We start from the raw sequence: 11,165 nt of genomic DNA on the forward strand, positions 1-11,165 counted from the left end.
GAAGCTGCCACCTGAATGTTTCTCTAGGGGCGTCTCACAAATAACTACGCTTTGTCTCTTTTTCTGAAGGCGTCGGTTTTGATCCAACCCTGAAATGGCAGTTTATTACTGAGTCAACAAGAATTTACAAACAATGCCTAATCTACGTTGATTACAGTCTTCTGAACAGCTACCGAAGCATTTTCGCCTCCTGGCTGCGCATCCAGTAGTGTTTGTATACAAGAAACCCGTCTACAAAAGTCTCTGAGAAAATGTTTCTACCTCTCAGCTGATTTATTCCCTCAGTAAACTCTTTCCTGATGAGTTTCTGGTCTCAGTCGCTAGTTTCAAGTCTTCTTCAACACAGCATGATGTTCATTTAGTAAATTATGGTCCCATTTAGAGGAACAGAGACCAAGAAGCAGGGGAGGCTTTAGGGCGGGGCTAAATGCTGATTGACAAGTCGCTACCATGACGACCTGTCAATCGTCAAACTCATTTTAAAAATTACTTTTACAGAAGTTGATTTCTGTCAGAATCCAGACCGGCTGATTAAAAAAAACTAAATACATCAAGAACTCAGTGCCTAACTTTGAGGATAATAACCTGTACTTTTACTTAACTTGCAGGACGTGTACTTGTACTGGAGTATTTTCACACTGCGGTTGTGACACTTTTACTTCAGTGAAGCTGGATACTTCTTCCAGACTGGGTGCTGGTCCAACATGGACGCCAGGTTTGTTCACACCACGCTGGATGTCTGCATGCTCGTACGTGTTCTGCACATGTGCAGACGGCGCGCTGTCTCACCTGACTCTGCTCAATATAATGTGGGGAAATATTTTTTCTTGTTGTTCTTTCTAACTCATCAGACGTCAGTCAGTGTCGAACACGCTCACCTCGCGGTTTCGATGCAGTGTTTTCATGGTGATGTCATCTTAAAGGTGCAGTGTGTAAGATTTAGGATCTATTGACAGAAATACACTCTAATAACAATATAAACATTTTTTTTGTGCTGTTAAGAGCTGCCTGTTGAATCGTTGATGGACGATCATTAAATGTCCAGTTGTAATATTTAGAAGGATCAACTGACAGAAATATAATATAATAATATCCATAACTATGTTTTCAGTGGTGTATTAAGACCTGACATAATGAACCATTTTTATTACCTTAGAATGAGACATTTCCTCTTACACGGACGTTCCTACAGTACGAACTGCTCTACAGAGTGCATTTTGTCACAACATTAAATACATACGAAGTAGTAGTAGTAGTAGTACTAGTAGTAATGGTAGTAGTAATGGTAGTAGTAATGGTAGTAGTAATGGTAGTAGTAGTAGTAGTAGTAGTAGTAGTACTAGTAGTAATGGTAGTAGTAATGGTAGTAGTAGTACTAGTAGTAATGGTAGTAGTAGTACTAGTAGTAATGGTAGTAGTAGTAGTAATGGTAGTAGTAGTACTAGTAGTAATGGTAGTAGTAATGGTAGTAGTAGTAGTAATGGTAGTAGTAGTACTAGTAGTAATGGTAGTAGTAGTACTAGTAGTAATGGTAGTAGTAGTAGTAATGGTAGTACTAGTAGTAATGGTAGTAGTAGTACTAGTAGTAATGGTAGTAGTAGTACTAGTAGTAATGGTAGTAGTAATGGTAGTAGTAGTAGTAATGGTAGTAGTAGTAGTAGTAGTAGTAGTAGTAGTAGTACTACTAGTAGTAATGGTAGTAGTAATGGTAGTAGTAGTAGTAATGGTAGTAGTAGTAGTAGTACTAGTAGTAATGGTAGTAGTAATGGTAGTAGTAGTAGTAATGGTAGTAGTAGTACTAGTAGTAATGGTAGTAGTAATGGTAGTAGTAGTAGTAATGGTAGTAGTAATGGTAGTAGTAGTAATGGTAGTAGTAGTAGTAATGGTAGTAGTAGTAATGGTAGTAGTAGTACTAGTAGTAATGGTAGTACTAGTAGTAATGGTAGTAGTAGTAGTAATGGTAGTAGTAGTACTAGTAGTAATGGTAGTACTAGTAGTAATGGTAGTAGTAGTAGTAGTAATGGTAGTAGTAGTACTAGTAGTAATGGTAGTAGTAGTAGTAATGGTAGTACTAGTAGTAATGGTAGTAGTAGTACTAGTAGTAATGGTAGTAGTAGTAATAATGGTAGTAGTAGTAGTAATGGTAGTAGTAGTAGTAATGGTAGTAGTAGTACTAGTAGTAATGGTAGTAGTAGTACTAGTAGTAATGGTAGTAGTAATGGTAGTAGTAGTAGTAATGGTAGTAGTAGTAGTAATGGTAGTAGTAGTAGTAGTAGTACTAGTAGTAATGGTAGTAGTAGTAGTAATGGTAGTAGTAGTAGTAGTACTAGTAGTAATGGTAGTAGTAATGGTAGTAGTAGTAGTAATGGTAGTAGTAGTACTAGTAGTAATGGTAGTAGTAATGGTAGTAGTAGTAGTAATGGTAGTAGTAATGGTAGTAGTAGTAATGGTAGTACTAGTAGTAATGGTAGTAGTAGTAATGGTAGTACTAGTAGTAATGGTAGTAGTAGTAATGGTAGTAGTAGTAATGGTAGTAGTAGTACTAGTAGTAATGGTAGTACTAGTAGTAATGGTAGTAGTAGTAGTAATGGTAGTAGTAGTACTAGTAGTAATGGTAGTACTAGTAGTAATGGTAGTAGTAGTAGTAATGGTAGTAGTAGTACTAGTAGTAATGGTAGTACTAGTAGTAATGGTAGTACTAGTAGTAATGGTAGTAGTAGTAGTAATGGTAGTAGTAGTACTAGTAGTAATGGTAGTACTAGTAGTAATGGTAGTAGTAGTAGTAATGGTAGTACTAGTAGTAATGGTAGTAGTAGTAATGGTAGTAGTAGTAATGGTAGTAGTAGTACTAGTAGTAATGGTAGTACTAGTAGTAATGGTAGTAGTAGTAGTAATGGCAGTAGTAGTACTAGTAGTAATGGTAGTACTAGTAGTAATGGTAGTAGTAGTAGTAATGGTAGTAGTAGTACTAGTAGTAATGGTAGTACTAGTAGTAATGGTAGTACTAGTAGTAATGGTAGTAGTAGTAGTAGTAGTAGTAATGGTAGTACTAGTAGTAATGGTAGTACTAGTAGTAATGGTAGTAGTAGTCGTAGTAGTAATGGTAGTAGTAGTAGTAGTACTAGTAGTAATGGTAGTAGTAGTCGTAGTAGTAATGGTAGTAGTAGTAGTAGTACTAGTAGTAATGGTAGTACTAGTAGTAATGGTAGTACTAGTAGTAATGGTAGTAGTAATGGTAGTAGTAGTAGTAGTGGTAGTACTAGTAGTAATGGTAGTAGTAGTAGTAGTACTAGTAGTAATGGTAGTAGTAGTCGTCTGGTTTATTAGAAGAAGAGAAGAGAAATTTGGACCACACGTATTATTTAGCACCACAGCCGACAGAGCGTGACGGCCGCCGTAGCTTCTCGCTCGCAAAGTGAGCTGTGAGCGCCGACTGAGCCGTTGGTTACACTTCACATCCCTCACCACTAGATGCCGCTAAAAGTTACACACTGAAGCTTTAAGTGAACACATCCTGTCCAGAGTTTCCCCTTGAATGGAGTTGTAGCAGCGGAGGTGAAGCAAATTTTTGTCTGAATATAAAACCCCAACACAACATTTCTCAGCAACATTGCTCTTAAAGTCCATGAACATGCGATGCACATTAGCTTCCCTGCAGTGTTTTCCCAGTTTAGTGTGAGCTTTAGATGAACGTTTTGGTGCTGGTCGTGGTGGTCATGGTCGGGGGGTTTAGGGGTGCTCACCCAAGAAAATCTTACGTTTTCCAATGACAAATATGTAATTTCGCATCATATTGGGCCGTTGTCTTCTCCATATCTTTGAACAAATAGTTGGAAGAGCGAGAGCAGATAATAAATAACCAACAGCCAAAGATCAGTCTGCTGGAGGAACTCCAACCTTTAGATCTGGAGAAAGTAATTTGGTTGGTTCTGTTGCTCCACAGTGATTTTACAGTGATGGCTCAGCATGTTTTGGGCAACAGCCCCTGAAACCCTGTTAATGTGACCTCAGAATCATTCTAGATACGACTGTTCATGTTTGCCTTTTGTGTCTTCATTTTACAGCTTCTGACGTTTATCTGTAGACATTAAAATAAAAAATAGGCAACATGAGAAACCTCCTCCCTTCTGAGGTGCATTTTATTTGCACATTAAAATCCAAAAAGAAACGTCTCCTCATCGGCTTAAAAGGACGAGTTTGCATCACTAATTAGCTTCACTGACCTCAGCTCCTCCGGTCACCTCCGTCCTTTCTTTTCCAAAACCACTTTTTCAGACTGAAAACTGAAAAATAATTTGTCTGTACAGGACGGAGCTGCAGGCTGCGTCAGTTTAGTCTAAGTTTGTACCTGATGTTCTCAACACTGGACAAGTCGGCAGTAATAAAATCCAGCTTCCAGTTACTTTCTATAAATTGAGCTAATGTTCAGTTACAGTGCAGCTCTGTAGCTGCTGTAGAAGCTGCTCAGTCTGAAGGGGAGATGTTAGCTAACACTTTTCCAGCAGGTGGGAAACAACAGACTTTTCTCGGTCTTGAGAAGCCGACACTCTGTAACAGACACGCACATTTACTGCCAGAATATTTTCCTCCGCTCGCGTTCACCGTCACTTTCTGCCGCTCGGACAGTCAAACACTCGCTACGCTACGCAGCGGCGCTCCTGAATGCATATGGGGGAAACACTGCTGTCCCTTTTCTACCTGCTGACCTTTGACCTCCTCACGTTTACTTTCTCTGCCCTGGTGGAGCTGCAGCTGATCCAGATGTCAGGTAACTCAGACTGGAGTGTAAATATCAGCCGTTCACACTGCAGATAACAGTGAACATGCAGCAGAGCGTGCGAGCGTGCGAGCGCTCTGGGTAAATATTAGCACAGATCAGGTATCAGGAGGAGCAGGTTTACAGATCACACTCACTGCTCCACAGCCAACTGGTTAGTTTGGTTTCAAACAGAAGAGAGAAGAAGTTAGTTGTTATAGTTTTGCTGCTGATTCATAACTCTGTCAGATCTGAACATGCAGACACATATTTTTAGATCCACTGTGACTTATGTACCACGTACTGTACGTGTGTGGTGATTGGTCCAGACCAAGTGTTGCTATAGGTGGTGAGAATGCAAAAAGAGAAGATGTGAAGTGTTCTGAGGGGAAGGGAGGATCATATCTCTGATGCCGGTCCAGATTTAAAACGTCCAGAAGTCAGCTCAGAAACCAGAGAGAGAGGCCGCAGAACTTCTTGAGAATCTTCACGTTTTTAAGTTTCCTTCAGGACCAACGCGTTCTCATCTCAGGGCGTCATTACCGACAGCGTGACAAAACGTTGCAGCAAATGATGGTTATGGTAAGGGTAGGGGGGTTTCAGGGGGGCCGTCAACACCTTTAACGCCCCAGAGTGTCTCATACAGACAACTACGCTTTGTCACTTTTTCTGAAAGCGTCAGTACTGGACGCCCTGAGACGAGAACGGGCTCTCAGTATCACAGTGATCCAGAGACAGCTGTCTGTACATCTATGCTAACTGCTAATTCAGCTCCTGTTAACGGAGCCAAAAAGTGAAGAAATACAGGCTGTAAAAACTGAAACTGTTTCCCCTTGTGGTGCTCAGCTGTCTCGATTGTGTCTGAGGTTTAAAACACGACCACAGAGTTCACACCATCATGTGCAGAGCTGAAACCTGATGCACAGCTACAGATCTAAACCTTTCGCAGAGGCGTCTCCAGCTCAAGTTTCCCACTCGTCCACTGTGATGGTCCACAACACCACAGAAGAAGACAGAGGAGGAAACAGCGCGACAGGTGAAGAAGAGGCAGAGTTTAGTCTGGGGATTAAGATCAGCAGCTGTGAGGATAAAAATACAGACATAATAGAATTAAACAGGACAAAGGTCGAGTCAAAGTCACACATACTGAACATCAGGTCGGTCCGAACACGGGACGCAGGGAAACTTCACTTCCCATCAGGCACTTTTTAAAAAGCATGTAAAGCGGCACGCTTGTGTCGCAGGTGAGACCGAGGACGGTAACGCCGTGAGACGACCGCCGGCTGCGGACGTCTGTTAGAGAAAAATGAGCGAGGTGCGGTGGAGACGAGAGGGGAAAAAAGTTTAACTCGTTTATAAACGGTTCGTTCAGAACAGGGCCAGAAACATGTGGACGCCGCTTCCCAAGCAAAGGTTGTGATCTATAACAAACAGACCTGAGGGAGAATGTGCGTCCTGGAAGTAAACTCTGAAGCATGCGGACGCACATAAAGAGGAGAAACGGCGCCTCACATGGCTTTGAAATGAAGAGGCCGACTGCTGTGTGAAATAAATCCAGATATTCCCTCTGAGTATTCCAGGCTTAAAGCCTCTCTGAAGAAACAAACAGCCGTTTGACTGATTCTCCCTGAAATCAATTAAGATCATTTGCAGCCACAAAAAGATCCAGATTCAGGATCATAAGCACAAACAGAGATTCTGATTCTGCAAAAGAGCCTCAAATCTGTTCAATGAGGAATCAGATTAATAAATACTTAAATACCAAAACCACTTGGTCAGGTTTAGGCCCCAAAACCACTTGGTCAGGTTTAGGCCCCAAAACCACTTGGTCAGGTTTAGGCACCAAAACCACTTGGTCAGGTTTAGGCACCAAAACCACTTGGTCAGGTTTAGGCACCAAAACCACTTGGTCAGGTTTAGGCCCCAAAACCACTTGGTCAGGTTTAGGCACCCAAACCACTTGGTCAGGTTTAGGCACCAAAACCACTTGGTCAGGTTTAGGCACCAAAACCACTTGGTCAGGTTTAGGCACCCAAACCACTTGGTCAGGTTTAGGCACCAAAACCACTTGGTCAGGTTTAGGCACCAAAACCACTTGGTCAGGTTTAGGCACCAAAGCCACTTGGTCAGGTTTAGGCACCAAAGCCACTTGGTCAGGTTTAGGCACCAAAACCACTTGGTCAGGTTTAGGCACCAAAGCCACTTGGTCAGGTTTAGGCACCAAAGCCACTTGGTCAGGTTTAGGCACCAAAACCACTTGGTCAGGTTTAGGCACCAAAACCACTTGGTCAGGTTTAGGCACCAAAACCACTTGGTCAGGTTTAGGCACCCAAACCACTTGGTCAGGTTTAGGCACCAAAACCACTTGGTCAGGTTTAGGCACCCAAACCACTTGGTCAGGTTTAGGCACCAAAACCACTTGGTCAGGTTTAGGCACCAAAGCCACTTGGTCAGGTTTAGGCCCCAAAACCACTTGGTCAGGTTTAGGCACCAAAACCACTGTTTTTGGACGTGTAGGGCTCCGCGGTCAAGTTAGCAAAAACAAATTTGCAACGTCTGGTTAGGCTTTCAAAATGAATTTAGTAGTTAATGTTGTGAAACATGGGGTGGTGATGGCGCATAGATAAGATTCTTGCCTTTGGTGTGGGAGACCTGGGTTCAGTTCCCACTGTGAGAGATCCACCATTGTGTCCCTGAGCAAGACACTTAACCCCCTAGTTGCTCCAGAGGTGTGAGACCTCTGATATGTACAGCAATTGTAAGTCACTTTGGATAAAAGCGTCAGCTAAATAAATAAAATAAAATGTAAACATCACAGTTTGGTCAGGTTTAGGCACCAAAGCCACTTGGTCAGGTTTAGGCACCAAAACCACTTGGTCAGCTTTAGGCACCAAAACCACTTGATCAGGTTTAGGCACCAAAACCACTTGATCAGCTTTAGGCACCGAAACCACTTGGTCAGGTTTAGGCACCCAAACCACTTGGTCAGGTTTAGGCACCCAAACCACTTGCTTAGGTTTAGGCACCGAAACCACTTGATCAGCTTTAGGCACCGAAACCACTTGGTCAGGTTTAGGCACCGAAACCACTTGATCAGCTTTAGGCACCGAAACCACTTGGTCAGGTTTAGGCACCCAAACCACTTGGTCAGGTTTAGGCACCAAAACCACTTGGTCAGGTTTAGGCACCAAAACCACTTGGTCAGGTTTAGGCACCAAAACCACTTGGTCAGGTTTAGGCACCAAAACCACTGTTTTTGGACGTGTAGGGCTCCGCGGTCAAGTTAGCAAAAACAAATTTGCAACGTCTGGTTAGGCTTTCAAAATGAATTTAGTAGTTAACGTTGTGAAACATGGGGTGGTGATGGCGCATAGATAAGATTCTTGCCTTTGGTGTGGGAGACCTGGGTTCAGTTCCCACTGTGAGAGATCCACCATTGTGTCCCTGAGCAAGACACTTAACCCCCTAGTTGCTCCAGAGGTGTGAGACCTCTGATATGTACAGCAATTGTAAGTCACTTTGGATAAAAGCGTCAGCTAAATAAATAAAATAAAATGTAAACATCACAGTTTGGTCAGGTTTAGGCACCAAAGCCACTTGGTCAGGTTTAGGCACCAAAACCACTTGGTCAGGTTTAGGCACCAAAACCACTTGGTCAGGTTTAGGCACCAAAACCACTTGGTCAGGTTTAGGCACCAAAACCACTTGGTCAGGTTTAGTCACCCAAACCACTTGGTCAGGTTTAGGCACCAAAACCACTTGGTCAGGTTTAGGCACCCAAACCACTTGGTCAGGTTTAGGCACCAAAACCACTTGGTCAGGTTTAGGCACCAAAACCACTTGGTCAGGTTTAGGCACCAAAACCACTTGGTCAGGTTTGTCAGGTTCGGTCAAATTACATTAATGTTAAAATAAACATTTAATGTTAACTTTCTGTTTCACATGGGAAACCCACCATCCTCCCCAGCCACCTCCTTACTCTGACCTTTCTGCTAAATATCCTACACCTCCCTTCAGCCTTCGAAAGTGAAAAGCTGCAGGTCTTCCCACAGTGCGTTACAAACTGACGCCAACGGGTCTTGACCATGCGTCCATTTGTGACGACTTGGGAGTGAGAACGTGTTGCACACTCTGGACATCGTTTAAGAATGTCTCCAGCGGAAAAACGTGATGCTGACGTTTACCATCGTAGCTTAGCGTGTTAGCATGCTAACTTTAGCTAGTTAGCAGTAAACAGAGCTGAGGCTGATGAAGTGTTGGACACATTAACATGTTGAGCTGATGATGGCGCTAGAGGAAAAGTCAGAGGGGTTCATCCTCTGGTCATGGAAACAACACACACACACACAGGAAGTGTGTTTCCTACCTGAGGCTGCGTTGCCATTGGAAACCGGACGATGGTCCGGGTGGACGTGGTCACTCCTGTCACGTGAACTGTGAGCCCCGACACTCAGCACGAACGCACACACCAGCCACGCACACGCACCGTCCATGTCTGAGGAAAGACAGGAAGAAGGGTTTCATACATGTGACATCTCAAACCAGACTTGCACACAGCTTGTTCATGTTAGTTCAAGCGTCACATCTGGGAATTAATAATCCGCATCATGTAAACATTTCCACCACATCCTGAGTCTGATCTGAACAACAAATCGTCCCTGAGGTCGTTCGACTGTCCAATAAGAACCTGGTGCTTTAATCCACCCATCACGCAGCAGACGTGTGTTTGATACCAACGCCTCACATTTACCTACAACAATACCATCAAAGGGACGTGAAGACCAGGATCCAGATCTTCTTCACCAAAGCAGGAAAACTGTTCTGCAGAACGTGCAGGATCGTGGTCGAACATAAAGGAAATCGTCTGCTGACAAACACTTTGAGAGAAACGTCAGAGAGACGCTGAGACACGGGCTGCTGCATCCGATCAGCTGCAGGACAGAACCAGCTGGTTCAAATAAGCAGGCCCGCCAAGTCCTGGAGGGACTGTTTAATGATTCAGCTGCAATTTTAAAGTTAAAAATATCAGTTTTCACTTATTGCCACAATTTCATTACAAAAAAACGCCCAAAAACATCAACTGTGACTGCAAATTTCATCACAATATATAAAAAAAAAAAGCTGCTGCAAAATCATAAAAAAAGACAGCGAGATGCTGGAGGGACTGAAAAGCCAACGATCTATCACATTCTTATACTTCTGCGTCAAGTTCCCCCCTTTTTGCTGGGGACCCCTTGGAACCACCTCAAAGTCCCTTGGGGGTCCCCGGACCTCACTTTGAGAACCAGTGATCTGCTGATGGAAGCAAATGAAACTCCCGTAACAGTTTGAAATGTTAGCAGCAACTTAACCAAATTTAAAACACCGAAAAACTTTACTTTGATTTTACGCCTGTGCAGATACATTCAGGTTTCACAGGTTAGAAAGGAAATTCAAGTACCGAAAGCATATTCAGGATTCAGGAGTGGCTCAAATTCAATATCATTAATCCAGTCACGTGAAAATATCCAGTTGGTGGAACTGGTTTCATCTTTCAGACTCTAGAATCAACATCCGGGATTCCCAAGATAAACAATTCGCCCTTAAGTACTTGAGTAAATTTACTTAGTTACTTTCTCCTAAAACAAACCAGGTGGCGTTTCTCACTAAATATCTCTAAGTCACGTGACTTACAGGAGACTCACATTTACACACAAACACATTTAAGTTTGATAAAGATGTTAAATGTTGATCAGGAGAACAGACAGGATGAGGCGTTCACGGCCCTCTGTTCCTCTCACCAGCAGGAACAAGAAAATGTGTTTTTTTTTTTTTTTTTAAATGTAAATGGCCTCAAATAAAACACCACCTGCAGCTGCACGCGAGCAGAACAACAGACGTGTCGATACTCGGGTGATTGATCCGCCTCAGCTCCAGGAACCCGCTCCTGTGCGGGTCGGTCCTCCGGAGGTCAGAGGTCACACAGCTGTTGGGCTTCACACAGCGGAAAACAGCTTCCTCTGCAGAAACACGCACTTTTTGTTCACTTCAAACCCTGAAGCCATCGCTCACCTCTTCAGCAGCCTCTAATCCATCGATCAGATCTGATCAGCTCCGATCGATCCGCACAAACTGATCGGAAGGAAAGTCCTGTGTGCGCCGAAGAGACGGTCCGTTCCTCGGTTCTCCACCCCGAGACCCGAACTCTGGAAACTGCTGCTGCTGCTGAGGTAAAACCACTCACGGAGAGATCCGCCTGCGCTGCGTTCACGGACCCGCAATAAAACTCCGAATTCACACACGTGTGTCTTCATTTCATCTTTTCACTGTAGAGCTGCAACAACATGTCGGTTAATCGATTGGTAGATGAATAGGTAACGATTTAATAATTGATTTATCATTTTAGTCATTTTACAAGCGCAAACACTTT

The 11,165-nt window shown here is 43.2% G+C and overlaps 1 protein-coding gene across 3 annotated transcripts in view; it reads right to left on the bottom strand.

The window, feature by feature from the left end:
• Positions 1 to 10,994, bottom strand: part of LOC119895858 (stromal interaction molecule 1-like) — a 49,254-nt gene extending 38,260 nt beyond the window's left edge. For 2 of the 3 annotated variants that reach the window (XM_038709235.1, XM_038709233.1), the window contains exons 1-2: positions 10,808 to 10,994; positions 9,123 to 9,251 (exon numbers count right to left, since the gene is read on the bottom strand). In XM_038709235.1, coding sequence (XP_038565163.1) covers positions 9,123 to 9,249 — 127 coding nt within the window. In that variant the 5' untranslated portion in view covers positions 9,250 to 9,251; positions 10,808 to 10,994. Of the gene's footprint in view, positions 1 to 9,122; positions 9,252 to 10,604; positions 10,757 to 10,807 lie in introns of those variants that run through there. The other variant, XM_038709234.1, reaches the window with a different exon arrangement.
• Positions 10,995 to 11,165: the final 171 nt, after the last annotated feature.

The sequence above is a fragment of the Micropterus salmoides genome, unplaced genomic scaffold, assembly GCF_014851395.1.
Source record: "Micropterus salmoides isolate LMB-PRFRI ecotype aquatic unplaced genomic scaffold, ASM1485139v1 Ms_hic_scaffold_9, whole genome shotgun sequence".
NCBI lineage: Eukaryota > Metazoa > Chordata > Actinopteri > Centrarchiformes > Centrarchidae > Micropterus > Micropterus salmoides.